General features: G+C 39.5%; 1 protein-coding gene across 2 annotated transcripts; it reads left to right on the forward strand.

Moving 5' to 3' along the window:
• The first annotated feature begins 401 nt into the window (after positions 1-401).
• Positions 402-17,333, forward strand: API5 (apoptosis inhibitor 5). Of its 2 annotated transcripts, XM_052781913.1 has the most exons (15): positions 402-569; positions 4,149-4,310; positions 5,253-5,346; positions 6,387-6,452; positions 6,827-6,978; positions 8,365-8,571; positions 9,110-9,214; positions 9,895-9,984; positions 10,579-10,760; positions 10,971-11,064; positions 11,590-11,646; positions 12,572-12,648; positions 13,008-13,144; positions 14,009-14,157; positions 15,153-15,241. In XM_052781913.1, the coding sequence occupies exons 1-14, from the start codon at positions 501-503 to the stop codon at positions 14,131-14,133; spliced, it is 1,617 nt and encodes a 538-aa protein (XP_052637873.1). In that variant the 5' UTR covers positions 402-500; the 3' UTR covers positions 14,134-14,157; positions 15,153-15,241. The 2 variants fall into 2 exon arrangements, with proteins under 2 accessions (XP_052637873.1, XP_052637874.1); XM_052781914.1 differs by lacking the exon at positions 14,009-14,157 and having other exon boundaries at positions 15,153-17,333.
• The last annotated feature ends 662 nt before the right edge of the window (positions 17,334-17,995 follow it).

A 17,995-nucleotide genomic window follows, 5' to 3' on the forward strand; every position in this document is an offset into this window, starting at 1 on the left:
CCCCTGGGTGCTGTGGCTCGAGACTGAGGGCCAGGCGGGTAAAAAAGCCACCTAATTCTGAAATTATTTTTAACGACCAGGCGGAGCGCGTGACGTTTCGCGCTCCGGCGACGGAAACCCGGACACGAGGTGCCACGCAGGAGCCGGGGCACTCTTGTTTACGTTGAATAGCCGTTTAATATCACCTAAACTCCACTGATATACGCTACATTGGGGGGGGGCGTGGGCGTGGGTGCGCGGAGCGCGAAGCGCTCCGCGCACCCACGCCCACGCCTCCCCCCCCGCCTTTAACCCGACCCGGCAGCTCTACCTCTAGCCGGCTGGGGGCGCTGTTGCAGGCGCCTCCGTACGGCCGCTCTGCAATCGCTCCGCCTCGTTGGTGCTGACGGCGGCGGCGGCGGCGGCGGCCTGAGCGGTAGCGGCGGGCCGAGCGGCTCCGGTTGCTGAAGCGGCGGCTCCGGTTGCTCAAGCGACGGCTTTCGCCCCTTCCCCGCCGCACCATGCCCACTGTGGAGGAGCTTTACCGTAACTACGGGATCCTGGCGGACGCCACGGAGACGGCGGGCCAGGTGCGGCGTGGCTGCGGCCTGTAAGGCCTCGTTAGGCCTCGGGCTTGAGTAGCGGTGGCGGCGCCGCCCCAGCGGGGAGTTTCGGGCTGGGCGGGCGGTGGGGGAGCGGGAGAGGATGGGATGCTGCCGCAGGGGCCTGCTCGCCCCGCCGGACAACCGGCTAGCCCCCGGGGCTGTTCTCGGTGTAGGTTTCCTCACGGCGCCGGGGGGGGAGGGGCAGAGATAAGCTTCGCGCCTGCGGTTCTGCAAGGACGGCAGCAGCTCTTGTCGCTTTTGCATCCTCCTCCCGTCCTGTCCGTAGCTTTCCTTTTAAATGTGGCGTCGCGGATATTAACTACTTATTAGCTAGAGTCAGACTGCTTTTTGCGTGGGGGTGGGGAGTTTCGCCTGGTGAATTCAGGCTTTAAAGAAGACACCGGTAGTCACCCAGATCTGATCCAGCACAGTTGCAGTTCCGGAGAGCTTCTGTCAGGCTCTCTTGCTAAAAGGTTTGTTGGAGGAAGGTGAAGTCTGTTATGGCTTGGTAACTGCCTATAGCCCTTTGGTTTTCTTCTCCTTAAGTAAAGAATGGAAGCTCGACCCTCATGGCTAAAGGAGACATTTATCTCTAAACTCCTGCCAAGATCTGCCATCTGCTTATACTGTTACTGAATTATTCAAAAAAAGAGGATGACTTGGTATATTACCAATACAAAATATTATGGTTAGTTAAAACTAGTTTTTGAATTGTATCAGGCTCTCATTTTACTCAATGGCTACCTGAAAAAGCAGCAAATACTTTTTTTTTTTTTTTTTTTGGTCATACTGTACATAAGTAGGAAAGTAGCTTTGCACATACCTAGCAGTGGATTTTAAACTAGATACTACTATGCAAGGTCATTTGTAAAGTTTCTTAAGAGAACAAATAATATGGTGGTCTTTTGGTGTTTGGTTGTTTTTTTTTTTTTAAAGTTGTTGGTTTGGGTTTTTTTTTTAATTCAACTCCATTCACTTTGCTTGTGTAATTATGCCCTAGTGAAACAAAGCATCCTTGCAGACAGTCCAACAAAAACATCATCTTGGAGCCAACCAAAAAATGCAACTAAAATGTTGGGAACTATGGGGAGGGACGCAGAATAAAACAGATGCTGTTGCTGTGCTGTTTTACAAATACGTAGTCCATCGTCAGTTTGACTATTGTGGGTAGCTTTTGTAAGATTAGAATGGCAATTTTACGTAGAGCAAACTCCAGCGTAGTTAAGAAAAGCGGCCTGTGACAGGGATCAGTAGCAGATGTGTAAGAACCTCTGAGGGTAAGTATAGAATGATGATCCCTGATATAGTCTCCCAGCTTTGCACCTCTCCAACTTGTGGGCTTCCAGAGCCAGAGATAGGGTCTTTGTAATTATTATATCTTGCTAGATTGTTATTCAGTGAACTTTTCTGATGCTTTTTTTAACTGATTAGATTATATTTCTGGCATACAAATGTTCTGTGGCAAAATGTTCCATTACTTCATTAACCTTTGTGAAGGAGCTATCTCCTTTGAACTTGACATTTTGTAATCTTATTTGATGTCTCCAATTTTTGCATTCTGAGAAGCCATGAGTAACTGTTCCTTATTCATCGGTTTTATCCCACTTACTACTTTATTATCTCTTAACAACTATATGAATGTGATCTCTCGCTACAAAAAGTCATAGTCACCCTGTCTCAAAAAAAGAAACCTTGAACATGTGGAGAAGTGCAAGGGGACAACCAGAAGTACAACATTAAGAGGAGTAATTTAAAAGACCAGAAGTATTGAGCTTGTAAAAGAGTGTTTCAGTTGAGAAAGGGGCTCAGGTATGATGAGTCTACCTCTTGAGTGGAATGAAGGTGAGAATTTGACAAAAACTATTAGGAAACAGGCTTTAAATAAAGAGGAAGATGAACTTTTCTCCATAATGCATTCTGAAACATGTCACAGGACATCATAGAGTATGAATTGGTTCAAGAACTAATCTAGAGAAATTAATGGATGATTGGTCAATTGACAGTTATTAAAAATAAAGGTCTGGACAGTCTCTCTGGCTTAGGACATTCCTGTGTTACGGATTGGGAGGAAATGTGCAAAACCAAAGGATGACGCTGCTTCTGCAGTTGCCTACTTTTTTCTTGAGCATTCAGTGCTGCCAGGTACAGGATAAAACAAACTCCTGCCTGAACTGTATTTTGCCTAAATACAGGGGTAGTTGGCATGCAGTAATACAAATTCATGGAACACAAGCTATTCAATTTCATTGCTGTGTGAATGTCTTTTAAATATCTATTAAGTTTAAGTAATTTGTTCCACAAAAAAGTTGTTCTTAATGTGCAGTCTGAGAACCTGTGACTATAATAATGTGTGTTTCATTGTTAGTTTGTGCTGGCTCATTCCTGCCTTTGCTGTTGAGCGCACTGTGTTGGAACAGCTACAGAGCAAACTGGATGGGGATGTGGATTGCCTGAAAAGTAACCTTTTTTTTTCCTTGGTTATTTTTATTCCAGATCATTGTCCCAATCCGGTTCAGAATCTGGCAACATAGAGAGCTATCAATGAGGTGTAGGGAGTGTTTAAGGAGCATTGGTACTGAATGTTAAAATACAGCTTACTTGAGAAGGAATTAATGCAGTGTACTGCTTTGTAAATTAATATCTTTATTTGCTATGGGTGAACTTTTATGTGGAGTAGAGGTGATGATACATGTGGCTCTGGGAAATTTAATAGAGCAAAAAATTGATGTTGCTGTTCAAAGTAGGATAAGTTGTCTAAAACATTCTCCTCACAACTATGAGGAAAATTAATGATAGAAGGTTCTGATTTCTGCTAGCATCCTAATAATGCTGACTTTTATTTCGCAAACACATAGCTAACCACAACAAAGACTTCCATTTATTCCAAAGTTTCAGTCCTGCAGGCACAAAATCAGAAGCGCCTGTGTGATTCTAGTTGGAGCAGCTAGAGAATATTCTACTCTGTTGCTGAAGTGTTTATTTCTATATTTCAACTGGAAATTTCTTTTTTTTTTTTTTGACCTAGTCTCTGTTAACAGATCTTTTAAGAACTATGTTTTATCTCAGATTAAGTTAACTGCTTGAATAGGTGCCAGAGATGCTTTAGCGTGATAGACATTAAAAATCATTCGTGATCCATTCCAGTGGCACAGTTGTTGGGAGAGGTAACCTCTGCTTGAAAGACAATAAACAAGCAGACAGAAGGCAGAAGCTGCTTGAAAAACTGCCCAAGTTCAGTGAAGGTGATCGTGTAATTCCTTGAGTCTGCACTAATCTAATCACAACTGGTGTGCAAGAGCTGTTAGCCTTAGGGCTGGCAGTTTGAACTGTAAGCACTTGGAACAGACAGAGGAATCAGAGTAACAGTAAAAAACAGTCGATAGAGGCAAATTTTACTACATTGGCACAGTTACGTTGGTCTAAGAGAAATTTATTTCTTTGTATGAAGCTTGTATAATATAGTTCACTTAAATAGCTGAAGTGAATGTGAGAGAAAAATCCTTTCCTTGTCTTAAGAAGACCCCAAGATTCTTCTACTTATGTAGTCTGTTTTTCCTCTTTCAGCATAAGGATGCATACCAGGCAATCTTGGATGGTGTGAAAGGAGGTGCCAAGGAGAAGAGACTTGCAGCCCAATTTATTCCGAAGTTCTTCAAGCATTTTCCTGAGCTAGCTGACTCAGCTATCAATGCCCAGTTGGACCTCTGTGAGGATGAAGATGTTTCTGTAAGAATAAGAACCTTGTAGCAAGTTGATACGTTGAGTTTGTATTTTGTTATTCCTTTCCCTTTGTTTTTTATAGGCTATGTCTTTTGGGAGGGCAGTGTTGGTCTTTAGAAAATTTAAGAATACTTAGTTATCTTCCTGCAATAGAAGAATCTGTTGTGTGATGGTATGGGAAGATACATCAGTTTTCATTTGTCTTTTTCACTCCCATCAAAGGAATAGCTCTGTAGAAAGAAACTTAGATGCAGTTTATTTGAATATCTATTACATTTTTTTCCTTTCAAAAAGGACTTTGTGGTAATTGGTTCTAATACATCCTGCTGGGAGGCAAGAAAATCTATTTGCACCTGAGAACCATGGGAATGTGATTCTGAATGTATTGTTCTTGCAGAAGTCTTGAGATGCTTTATGCTGCTTCTGTGGTGTTGATAGAAGCTGTACCTTTGAAGCACCTTTGGTTATCAGATCCTAAATTATTTAGGCAGATCATTCAAGGATTTTTGTCAGTGCTGGGAACAAAACCTAGAGTTTATCTCTGCCATATGCACAGCTGTAAAACTATCCTTCCTGTTAGCAGATAAGACTCCGTAATAACACAGATTCTAGCCCTTTATTTTGTTGATCAAATGAATGATTTTGTTAACAGAGGTGGTGTTTGAATTTGGGTTTTCTCCAGTGCTGCTTAGATCTAAGAAAAATATTTTCTTCATAAATACATCATAATAGTTTCATAGCAAGTGGGAAGTTTGGACTGCTATTAAAGTCTGAAACTTGAACGTTGCTTTCTGAATATGATACTCATGTTAAAAGAATATGTGTTCATTTTCTCAAATTGGGCTGGTTTTTCTGCCAGACTTTGGTAGTTGAATTGCCCGATCTTTTTTTTGTAATTACTTTAATTTTTAATTTTTTTTATTTCCACGATACTGACAATTTTGACAGATCCGGCGACAAGCAATCAAGGAGTTGCCTCAGTTTGCCACTGGAGATAATCTTCCTCGGGTAGCAGACATACTGACCCAGCTTCTACAGTCAGGTAGGAGACATTGGTAGTTTCCTGGCTGATCTCCTTGTGGCACACCTAAAAATGGATATAATTTTGTTCCATAAAACATTTTTTGTTGGTTCATAATTTGTTACATAGCAGTGTGTCCCAGTGCCATTCATATCCTGCTTCTGCTCTTCCCCCCCCCCCCCCTTTATATTTGCTGTACAGTTATGCTGCTACTTCTGCTGAAAGGTCACTAATTATCCTAAGCTAAACTGAAAATATTTCTTTTAAATATAACAAATTTTTTTTCATCTGTAGAAAAAGGCGGGGGGGGGGACAGGACGGGACAAAAACAAAAGCCCTTCCAGATATGGACTGCAGCAAATTGCCTTCTGAAGAAGAGTTACTGGATTTCTAATCCAGGTACTTGGGAACTTTAAAAATCCTGAAGGCATTTTCTTCCATACAGTGCATTTTTGGTACAAAATATTTAAATCAGAATTCAATATACAATATGTTTGTTTTTTTTAATTTCAGTAAGTTATAGAGGGCTAAATATTATATACTCAAATTTGTATTAAAAATGCATGATTAAGTCTCTAGGCTTCTCAGAAGAGACTTTTTTTTTTTTTTTGAGACTTAGACATTTCTCCATTTAGTTCAAGAGGAAAATTGTTTCTCCCACCTAGAAATACTGTAGATTACTTAAGTGTTTAAAAAGAAGTAACTACTCATTTTACCTGAATTTACTAGAGGTCAGCTCATTTATTCAGCTGTTCCTTAATATGACTAAATATATTGATTAATAACTTCCCGTCAAGTTTTCAGTGCTATCAAGTTTGTAATGTTAAAGTTTGGGCAGGAAGGTTGAAGTGGCACATAGCTTTTTGTTTTGCTTCCAGCTTTCATAATCGTGGCTTTCTACTTCCTCAGTCTAGTAGTCGTTAAAAATACAAGTTATGTTGTTTATAATTAAATGCTGAGGATAGAATCCTTCTTGTGTGATATCAAAAATCTTTCTTTGTATTTCTGGTCTTACGTTTGCATTTCAAGAATATGCATAGTAGTGTTTTTTCTCTCTTCAGATGATTCTGCAGAATTCAATTTGGTGAACAATGCTTTGCTCAGTATATTTAAGATGGATGCTAAAGGTAAAGGACACATTTTCTTTCTATAAATGTCTTTTATTAATAAACTTCCCAGTCTCTAGTAGTATGAGAACAAGGTTCAATTTTGTATCTTCTTACTACAATGCAAAAGTTAGACACGCACACACTCATTGTTTGGTTTTACAAACAATACTAAACTTCTCGATAATTGCGGATCTGAATTATACAGACCAATAAAATGATGTGGATTCTTGTGTCAAACTATGTGAAAATTGTGGTTTTTCTTAAAAGTTAGTACAGCAGTTACTTTAAAATGTGTCATGGAGTCTTGCAGGAGGAAACTTCTTTCTTCTGCATAGAAGGTTCAGGTCTTAACTTTAAAATAATTTGTGTTACCTGATGTATTCTCCATTCAGGGACTTTGGGAGGCTTATTCAGTCAAATTCTTCAGGGAGAGGATATTGTGAGAGAGCGAGCCATCAAGTTCCTTTCTACAAAACTGAAAACTCTGCCTGAGGAGGTGATGACAAAGGAGGTAGAAGAGTTCATATTGACTGAATCAAAGAAGGTGAGAGTCTTATTTCAGGATGAACTTCAGTATTATTAAGCCATCCCTTATCACTGGAGTTCCTCTGGAGGTATGTTTGTTTACACCACATGTAGAGTTAAGCATTGTACAAATGTGGTCTTCTAGTTGTCCTATTCTGCTACAATCCAAACTTTGCAGAATTTTTTTGTGGGAATGTTAAAATAATGTTAGGCTCTTCTCATTTTGTAAGAGCGACTTTTATTAGAATCGTAGAATCATTCACGTTGGAAAGGGACTTTGGAAGATCGATCACCTCAGTGAATCATGCTCAGCTGAATTCAGGTCAGATTTCTCTGCTTTGTCCAGTTGGGTTTTGAAAACTGCTATGGATGGAAATTTACCATACTGTCTGGGCAACCAGCTCCAATGTTTAATTGCCCTCAATGTGACTTTTTTTTTTTTTTGGCTTTATCCAGTTGGAACCTCCCACTTCAGTTTTGTGTCTTTGCCTCATTCTCACCCTGTCCACCTCAGTAAAGAACCTGGCTCCTACTCTTGGTGACTTGCTCTGAAGTATTGGAAGATTAGGTCAGGTATTAAGTATAGGAAGTTAGGTCACCTCACCCCCTTAAGACTTTTTTCCTTTAGGCTGAAAAAGCCCAGTTTCCTTAGGTTCTCCTCACAGGTCATGTGCTCTAGACACTTACCACCTTGTTGGCTGAGCTTTCTAAAGTTTATCAACAACTTCCTCTTAAAGGACAGCCAGACACTAGGTGCAGTATTCCAGATTTGATCTAGTGAGGGTATAGCAAAGGAGAATCCTTAATCCCTTTGCTTCCCTCAGTCTGCTGGCTATGCTCTCGTCAGAGCCCAGGACGCTGTTCATCACCCAAGGAATGCTGCTGACACTTATCTTTAGCCTGCTGTCCCCCAGAACCCTGAGGGTCTTTTCAGCAGAGCAGTTCCCCAGCCCATCAGTCCCAACATGTGCTGATGCAGGGAGGTTCGTTCATCCCAGGTGCAGGACTTTGCATTTGTATTTGTTGAATTTCATGAGATTCCTGTGCCTTCCCCAAGCTGAGAAAGACACAAAAAGTATTAAGACAATAATGAGTAGATACTCATTTAACGTTTATTCTGCCTGAAGCATACTATTTTGTTAGATAAGAAATTTGTTCTTAAGGTTAGAGTTCAAGAAAAACAATGTTTCCTATGCACAACTTGACGGCAGTTACTTTAATTCGAAGATGCATACAATTATACTGCTTGTTTTCATGTGTTCCTTTAAACTTGTGTTTTTAAATAACTAGAAGCTAAATTTAAATGCTAAATACTTGCATAGTTTACCTTTTCAAGTCAAGTAGGTGTGACTTGGAGGTTTGCAAATTACCACCATAGAAATTTGTTTTCTGGTGTTCTATTAAGGTGCTGGAAGATGTGACAGGCGAGGAATTTGTTCTGTTCATGAAAATATTGTCTGGATTAAAAAGCTTACAGACAGTAAGTGGGAGGCAGCAACTAGTGGAGCTGGTAGCCGAACAAGCCGACCTGGAACAAACATTCAATCCATCTGATCCAGATTGTGTGGACAGACTTCTACAGTGTACTCGGCAGGCAGTGCCACTCTTCTCAGTATGTATTTATTTGCTTTGCATGAGGAGTATTGTGGAAAGTTAATGGGTGTAGCTTCTCTTCTCAATGATTATGTTAGAATGACAGCATATCAGTACTTGTCTACCTTCCGCTTCTAATGTATTAAAATGTTGGAAAACATCCTTAAAGCATCTGAATACAAAGAGCTTTTGTGTTATTCTCTGCTTTTCGACGTTTTCTTTCAAATTTAAGATGTTATGGTGAGTTATGACAAGATTCTTACATTAGGTTTATACATGTACGCATTTATTTCAAGTCTAATGCCAGGCAATTGCAGCACTTAAAAAGGCCTATTCTTGGGTTATAGGCAATCTTTTCAGCCCCTGTTGCAGACAGTGTCTGACTTCAAGCTACCTGGAAGGGTCTCTGTGTTTTAGGAGTTAGAGGGAAGTTTAATAAAGCTTTAAGGTGTAGCTCTGTGGTAGGCATTTATAAGGGTGGAGCGATGGGGGGAAAAAACATTTAACTCCTTCAAACTTAAAGAGTAGCTTGAATAACGTGCGGCGTTTTTTTGCAGAAAAACGTTCATTCCACGAAATTTGTTACTTACTTCTGTGAGCATGTTCTGCCAAACCTCAGTTCTTTGACTACTCCAGTGGAGGGTCTTGATATCCAGTTAGAGGTAAGCAAAGCTACAATGTCTTTCAAATCGTAAAAAATAAGCATCTTTGACGAAGACAGCTATTTGCAAACTACTTTAAGTAGTTTTCAGTTCTTGGCTTGAAGGAGAACTAGCTACGCTAGGGAAAAAAAAAGTTTGCTGTATTGAGGCATGACTGAGCATTGCCTTTTAAAGCACGTGTCATTTGTCCCTAGCTTTTGAGGCAAGGCTAGAATAAGTAGATAGGTGTAATCATTTTTGTATTACTGTCAATTTTTTTTTTTAAGCACATAGCATTTACTGAAATTATTGTTGCATGGCTTGTGCTAATTTAGCCTCCTAAGGGAGTGGCTTAATATCTGTAATTTTGCTTACGTTAATCAGTGCTGCAGCTTCAGTTAGATCTCTGTGAATCTCACTTTGAAGGCAAGCTGTTCTGCAGATGTGGGAGATGAAGTTTTGTTTACTTGTTGACTAATGATGCTTGTTGGGATTAGACACACAAACCTGTGTGAATGACATGAAAAACAGACTAGGCCTGTTCCTCCTTGTATTCTTTCCTGATGCTTGGGAGAGGTTTAATTGTAATAGCTGACCTCTACTGTGCCAGCCATAATGATGTGATAATTGCTTTTAGGTTGAAAGTTAAGCCTTTGTACTTTTCAGTTAACACACAAAAACCCAGCTATCCTTATGTGTAGGTTTTGAAGCTTCTTGCTGAAATGAGTTCATTTTGTGGCGATATGGAAAAGCTTGAATCAAATTTGAAGAAGCTGTTTGATAAATTACTGGTAAGACTAATTCAATTTTTACTCATGTAAAATGCTTTAAAAAAAAAAAAAGCTTTCATCAAAACAAGTTATTTTTATCTATTAATCTATTTATCGTTTTTCTGAAGTAGCTATTTCAAAGATAGCTCTGTCCATGACACAAGGTCAAACATCATTTTGCAATTCATAGCCTTTGTAGATATAAAGAACTGTTACCTGCATAATGTTTTTAATCCAGTAAACTCATGTGGCTTTGTTCTTTTTAAATTTTATAGTCATGAGTGATTAATGTTGATCTTGTTAAAGGCAATATCTGCCCAGACAATTGTAAGCGTATTCAGAGCTGTTTCAGAAGGATTGGTGCAGCACATTGTTGCTTCCTGTGGTAGCAGTGCTACCATAATACTTCCTCTGAGCCAGAGGTGTCAAGTCACATAAGTGTAGGCAAACCATCTGCACCAGGACTTCGTGCAGTGGTTCATCATGTTAGTATAGCAATGGGGTATACTCCTTAAATTCTCAGCACAAATAAACCCTCCAGTTCAAACACTGCAAAAGAACGGTCAGTCTGTGTAAACGTGTCTCATGCATTTGTTTTTCCTTTCTGTTCATTAGGAGTATATGCCTCTTCCTCCAGAGGAAGCAGAGAATGGGGAAAATGCCGGCAATGAAGAGCCCAAGTTGCAATTCAGTTATGTGGAGTGTTTATTGTATAGCTTCCACCAGCTGGGTCGTAAACTTCCGGACTTCCTCACAGCCAAGCTGAATGCAGAGAAATTGAAAGACTTTAAAATCAGGTAATCGTTTAGAGGCAAGTGTTAGAGTTCTGTTAGAAGGTGTGAATTATTATTGTCTGGATGGTAAAGAAGCACAAATCAGATTTGTAGAGGACTTATTTTGAGCATTTTTCCTAAGTGGGGAAAAAATGAGATTACAGCTTCCCTGTGCTTATGCTTTTATTTTATGGGAATATTTAAAAATTAACAGATTGCTTTTGAATTTTTTAGGCTACAGTATTTTGCTCGAGGGTTGCAGGTGTATATTCGACAGCTTCGTCTAGCACTTCAAGGAAAAACAGGAGAAGCCTTGAAAACAGAGGAGGTAAGTATTGTTCAGGAATTCTGATTTTTCTAATCGAGCCTAGCGAAATAACCACTGGCACACACTAATGGGCTGCAGTCTGCTGTAAGCATGCAAATAGATTAAGGGAATAATACTGCTAACATCTATTGCAACTGCATCTTACCTGATGCTGTATTTTGCAAGCTAAGATGATCTTTTAGTTTCTACTATTAACTATCTGTATCCACATGTATTTGGCTTAACTGTCTGTGCTCTGCATTTTGTTTTGAAGGGGAGACATTTCATACATTGGGGGAAAAATTTTGTGGGAAGTACACTGGAACATTAGAAGCAACTAGTTAGTGTAAAACTGTAAGAAGCCTAAAAATAGTTGTAATGAAAACTCAGAAGTGTACACACCTTTCACTATTACTATTGCTATAGCAATTCACTAGGAAGAGCAGTCAGTTTAATGTTAACGACTTCATCAAATGCAGTTGGCATAATTTAAAGCTACTAGAATAGGTGTTCAGTGGTGTTTCTTTGTTGTTTTTTTTCTTACAGAACAAGATTAAGGTGGTTGCCTTGAAAATAACCAATAACATCAATGTTTTAATCAAGGTAAGCCCTCACGTTACAAAAGAGTAAATTCATACAGTAGAGTAAGCTATGCAGAAAAAAGGAATATATTTGAATTAAGTTGTATTGTGTAATTAAGTTAGTCAGTGTTAGCCAGCTTAGGGTTGCTGCCACTTTACTGTTTCTGAAGAGACATGGATCTGCTGTTTATGCACCCTGCTTAGCCTTTGCTGCTGTTGGGATAGGGTGTTGAGGCCCATTTTTTGCAGCACTAGTTGCCTGCAGGAGCAGAATACCTTGCTTTAGGGGTCTCTGGATTCTGGCCGAGCCTTTTTCCCTGTCATTTCCCTTTCCTACAGTGGCAGGGAGGGGTAAAGAATAGTTTGAAGAGGTGCAAGGAGATGTAAAGGAGGAAGGAGGCAAAGCAAGCTGCTATACAGAACCTTTTTCTCCAAAGAGTCTAGGAGAGATGGGCTGCAGAAAGAGACTTCCATCCAGAGCCCTTGAAACTATTCTGATTTCTTCTGACCACCTTTTCCTCTCTTCTTTCACTTACCATCTCTCACTCTCAATAACCACGATAAACCAAAAGCTTTGCCCACAGTATTGAGAAACCTACCTTTTACCATGATACAGATATCAGATGTTTCCCTGCAGGAGCTGTTGTAGTTCATTATAAGATGCTTGATGTGTGCAAGGAGAGAGAGAAAGCATATTATGTCAGTATAAGAGGCTATTCTGTTAATATAAATCTCATTTGAATTTCCTAGTAAAGTGTATGGGCTAAGGCAGCTGGATAAGGCAGTTAGCTACTGCTGCCTTCTCCCTCTGCAGTGGGACTTCAAAAAGGATCTAAAATTGTTGGAAAGGAACTGTTATTCTGGAGTCTCAGTAGGTAGCTAAAATTTTGAAGTGCATTCTACATGAATTTAACTGTAGAATAAACTGTCTGATTTTGCCTCCATAGGATCTCTTCCACATTCCTCCTTCTTACAAAAGTACAGTTACACTGTCCTGGAAACCAGTACAGAAGGCAGATGCAAGGTAAGAGTTGTTCATAAAAAAAAAAGAAAATGGTGGTGGTAATTTTTGCTGTTTACAGAATAAAGATCCGAAGCTGCATATATATGATATACACAGCACATGAGCTAAAAGGTGTGCAATCAAAAATAACACCCACCTGGAAGGAATTAAGGCTGTGGAGTGATAATCTTAGTCTTGCTTTCAGGGATGCAACAGACTAAATCAACTGGAGACTAGCTTACTTCCTCTTTTGAATTATTATTCAGGGCATCTTCATTAGCTGCTGCTAGCTTCCAGTGGTTAATCTTTGAGGCTGAACTGCTATTCCTGTACTTGTCACCACAGGGGTATAATGGTCTGGTTTTGTTTTCTTCTGTCAGTCAAAAAAGAGCAAGTGAAGATACAACCTCAAGTTCGCCCCCAAAGAAAGCTTCGGCAGGACCAAAAAGGGATGCCAGGCAAATATATAATCCTCCCAGTGGAAAGTACAGCAGTAACCTGGGTAGTTTTTCTTACGGTAAGTTAGGCAACTTGGAAAAACTTCGCCTAGTGACAGTTGTGCCTTGGGGCGGGGGGAACAAACAAATTAAGTGTCGTGGTTTAACCCCAGCCAGCAACTAAGCACCACGCAGCAACTCGCTTGCTTCTCCCCCACCCAGTGGGATGGGGGAGGGAATCGGGGGGGGGGGGAGTAAAACTCGTGGGTTGAGATAAGAACAGTTTAATAGAACAGAAAAGAAGAAACTAATAATAATAATGGTAACACTAATAAAATTACAATAGTAATAATAAAAGCATTGGAATATGCAAGTGATGCACAATGCAATTACTCACCATCTGCTGACTGATGCCCAGTTAGTTCCCGAGCGGCGATCCCCCCACCCCCACTCCCCCCAGTTTATATATTGGACATGACGTCACATGGTATGGAATACCCCTTTGGCCAGTTTGGGTCAGCTGCCCTGGCTGTGTCCCCTCCCAACTCCTTGTGCCCCTCCAGCCTTCTTGTTGGCTGGGCATGAGAAGTTGAAAAATCCTTGACTTTAGGCTAAACATTACTTAGCAACAGCTGAAAACATCAGTGTTATCAACATTCTTCTCATACTGAACTCAGAACGTAGCACTGTACCAGCTACTAGGAAGACAATTAACTCTATTCCAGCTGAAACCAGGACATTAAGCCAACTTACTGTCACATTCTTGGAAGATCAAACTGTACTGTCACCAATTTTTGTGTGTAATGGTCTCTTTCCAGCTGTTGATCTATTACAGTGTTTGTTACCAGCCTATAAACTATATGTCATTTGCAAGTTAGTTTTAGTAGTGTTTTAATACATGGAGTTAGTAATTGAACTATTGTATTCTCTATTATGACACACAGCACTTGCACCCCCAATGTCCCATTGGACAGACCAGTTGCTGCAAATGGCAGAGCTGGGCCACCTGTCGAACGACTGGACCTGTGCTGAATTCCTATTACAGCCACTGCTGATGTTGCAGACCTGATCCAGAACTTCTGGGAATTGCCAGGTTCACTGTGCATACACACAGTTATGTCCTCATGTTCCCAGCCAGAGTGATTCTCTCTCTCTGCAAGTCATATTTCTGGGCAAAACGTGAGAACAGTTGCAGACTGGATGAACAGGCCCAACAATGGCAGCAACCCGTTCTTGTTCTGTTCCCTGTAGGCCCATTGGTCTTACCTCTGTCAAGTAAACAGCCTGCTATGACAAATTATCACCTGTGCCCATAGGTTGAAAAACTGATACAAAGCTCTGTTTTATATATAAAACAAAGAGAAAAGATAAAATCTTCTGCAAATTTCTTACTGCAGACTTCAGGTGATGCACCTGTGTCTTTCAAGATAAGCTTGTAGTCCTACGGTTCTAAAAATTAGGCAGTCTTCAACCAAAAATTTTTTATTGCTTGCTACTGTTTCTTGTTAGTGAGATGCTTAGGCCTCTGATAAGCTTTTGATTTCTGTACTGTTTAAAATAAGCACACAGTTCTCTTTGTAGATTAATATGACCTGTATTGTAAGACTGTACATGAAGAGAAGGTGTGGAAGGGGAATGAGAGCTTGATGTATTTACAGACAAATCCAAAGAAACTTTAACAAAATGTTTTGTGGGGTTTTTTTGCTGTGATCAGATTTGTTCTTAACAAAGGGAAAGGAAAAAATTTCTACAGTATACAAATAGTTTGTGTCGTATCAGTCTATGCCCGAGATTTTTTAACTGGATATAGTTAAGATACCAGCCCAGCAAAAAAACTTAAGCATGCTGGTGATAATGTTAAGGATAGAAGAGTACAGATAGACTGACAAAGTTGTGGTTTTCCATCGTTTTATAAAATCACTAGGAGTAAGTCAGACAAACACCTCAAGATCAACATGGTGTTACTGGACAGAAGGATGAGCTAGGTAGCCTCAGAGACTTAAGTCATCCTTCCGTACCTCCAGTTATTGCTATTTAAATCTGTATACAACATAAAAGCTGTATGAAAAGTTTTGACTTTTATTTCAGAGCAAAGAGGTGGTTTCCGGGGTGGACGAGGAAGAGGCTGGGGAGGACGTGGCAATCGTAGCCGAGGAAGAATCTACTGAGTAGACAGCTACACCTTCCATGCCCCTGAAGGGCTAAAGTGAAAGTGCTACTCAGCAAGTTTGCTTGGAGTATCGTTTCCTTCAAGGACTGCCTTCCACTAAGACTGACTTAAATGTTCTTTATACCTTTGTATGTATGATCTACTTTTCTAACGGACTACAACTTGTCCATAGTGAAACTACAACTGTATTTTTGGATGCTTACAGTCAGCAGTTTTGGGTTCTTATTTTTGAAGTGTCTTCAGGATTTATTCAAAATTGGAAAAGAGCATAGATGTTATATCAAAAGCTACATCTTGACAGTTTGTATACTAACCTAAAAATCAGCTACTGCATAACTGAAACTATATAATTGAGTTTATGTATTAAGTAATGGACAAGAAAGGCATGACAACAGAGATTCATGTCAGATAAGCTTAGCAGCTGAAGTAATCCTTTCCTCATCTGTAACCATATTTTGCAATATGTGGAGAAGAGTACCATTGTTAAATTTGCTTTGATTTACTTTTTTTTTAATGAAATTGAATGAGATACATGCTGGTTTTTTAAAGTTTGCAACAGAGATGGAGATTCATTTTGCTTGTAGCATGAAGCAGTCCTTTTACTTAGAGATGTGGAGAATGTGGTGTTTTTTGGTTTGCACATCTTACTCTTCTCCGTGCATTGTAATGCAAAAGTGATGTTTTGCAAATGGATTTTTAATGTTTAATATGAATATGTGCATATAGTTATGCCGTGAAATTTCAGTAAATGAACAGGAAAAACAAAACAATAAATGACTAGAATTATTCCAGGAATGGGTGAAGACTGATGCAGTGATTAAGCTTCATAGGCTGGAGCTAGACCGTAGCAGTATCTGGCTCTTTTCTATGTTTTGCAGATTTCTGGATTAGTTGGCACTTGAGGGTTGGGGGTTTTGTTTTGTTTTGTTTTTTTGTTTTGTGGTTTTTTTGCGGTTTTTTTACCAATACAGTTGCATTTAAAAATATATAAATAAAATTGTATTTTGGGTAACATTGAAAAATTCCAGCTATGTAGTTCAATTCAGGTGGAAAAGTTAACAATTCCATGCTATTTTTTTCCATAGCAACTTGGGATTCTTATTTACTGGTGTACACCCAGAAAATACAATGTAAGAGCACAATGCTTTTTTTTTTTTTATTCTCACCATTCAAAATTTTTACTTCTCAGGTCTTTCAACATTGTAAAGGAATTAGCAGATAGTAAAAAAGAAGTTGGGACAGAGGAAAAGAATTCTAATGTGTTCTAGGGTGTGTTGATGTAAAATAGGTTAGGCTTTAGAAGAATGAAGATTATTTCTTATCCTCCTTTTTTTTGTCCAGCCATTTGATACCCAGACACAGACAAATGCCTGAAAGTGATCTTTGCCCACCTAGTTCCATTTGTATTTGCTTGTGAATCTGACTCGGGTGTCTTCATTAACACACTTTTGGTATTTATCACTACAATCAGAAGGCCAGAATACAGAAACTATGTCAAAGTTGGAGATGTTGTTGATGCTAAATTTGAAGTCTGGTTTTGCTCAACTCTGGAGCAGTAGGCAGCAAACTTTGGACATTCCAGGACATGTGAGCTGACTTGTATTTCTGATTGCATGCCAGCTGCTAAACTCAGATTTGTCACTAAAACCAACAAACTTGGCAAAGAGCTTTGAAAGACAAATTTGTGAGATCAAAATGTCACCCTGAAAATAGGCACTAGATGGGTAATAAGCTTCCATTGAGGGGGGAAAAAAAAATAGACATTTTGCACTTGTGGCTATAATTTGTGTTTTGAGGGAATTTAAAAATAATAATCTCAAAGCCTAAACATAGCTTGCATTTAGACTAATAACTAGGAACTAGCAGCTTATTTTCTCACTGAATTTTGAGTGAGTTTTCTTTATGGGACTCCTGTTTTTCAGAGGTGATGTGCAAAGTTCTTGTGGCCTCAGAAGTAGTTAGATTTATTTCACACACACACACACACAGTTTCATATTTAATTTTAATGCAGTGAGTTCTTGTGGAGACACCTGTTTACCATCTTGTTGAATTGTAAATGTTCCCTTACGCTTTTGGAATAAATTCATTTTGTAATTTTGTTTGGCTCATTGTTTCACAGTTACTCTGCAACATTTTGTGTTGGCTTAGTAAAAGGGTACTGTGGTACCTTTTTGTTTTAGTGACTTACTCCTTAGATTGCTATAGATGTATTGAGCTATTTGCCGCTAATAAATAGATCTTAGCAAGACTGCATTAGCTGTTTCAACTTTTAAGTAATTCAACTTCTAAATGCAAAATTTTGGATAGGAATTTAAATATTCAGCAAACGCTGCATGTCATACATCTTATTTGGGAATTATCATGTGAAGAGGAGTCATTGTCTTAGTCAACCTCCTGGATGTTGACAGTGCAATAAAATTTGTTAGTGTCTTATGATAGAGCACGAGTGGCTTGGGGTAGCAGCCTGGTTTTTTTGGTGAAATCTGTAACATGCCAGATGTGAAAACTCTGGCAGCAGTAAGGAACTATCGTACTTGTGGGAGTATGTTCTCTATCCTGAGAGAAACTGAATCACTTGCATTAGTTTAACCACTGTGGCACCATTTGTAAACATTTGTTTTTCTCGTTTCTGCCTAATGAGTTTGAGTGACAGGCACATTTTACTGTGTAACAGGCTCTGGGAAGTCTGGCGTCCCCAAGAAGCAGAACTGTTTGCAGCCTGCTTGCAAACTTAGAAAGGCCGAACAGACCAAAGCTTGA

This window comes from Harpia harpyja, chromosome 3 (assembly GCF_026419915.1).
Source record: "Harpia harpyja isolate bHarHar1 chromosome 3, bHarHar1 primary haplotype, whole genome shotgun sequence".
Lineage (NCBI taxonomy): Eukaryota > Metazoa > Chordata > Aves > Accipitriformes > Accipitridae > Harpia > Harpia harpyja.

What these genes read in the sequence shown, in the direction of transcription:
- API5 (XM_052781913.1), top strand. Translation starts at nt 501, where the DNA reads ATGCCCACTGTGGAGGAGCTTTACCGTAACTACGGGATCCTGGCGGAC. An exon ending in ACATCAATGTTTTAATCAAG is followed by an intron (nt 11,647 to 12,571) that starts GTAAGCCCTCAC and finishes TTGCCTCCATAG; the next exon opens with GATCTCTTCCACATTCCTCC. An exon ending in GTACAGAAGGCAGATGCAAG is followed by an intron (nt 12,649 to 13,007) that starts GTAAGAGTTGTT and finishes TTCTTCTGTCAG; the next exon opens with TCAAAAAAGAGCAAGTGAAG.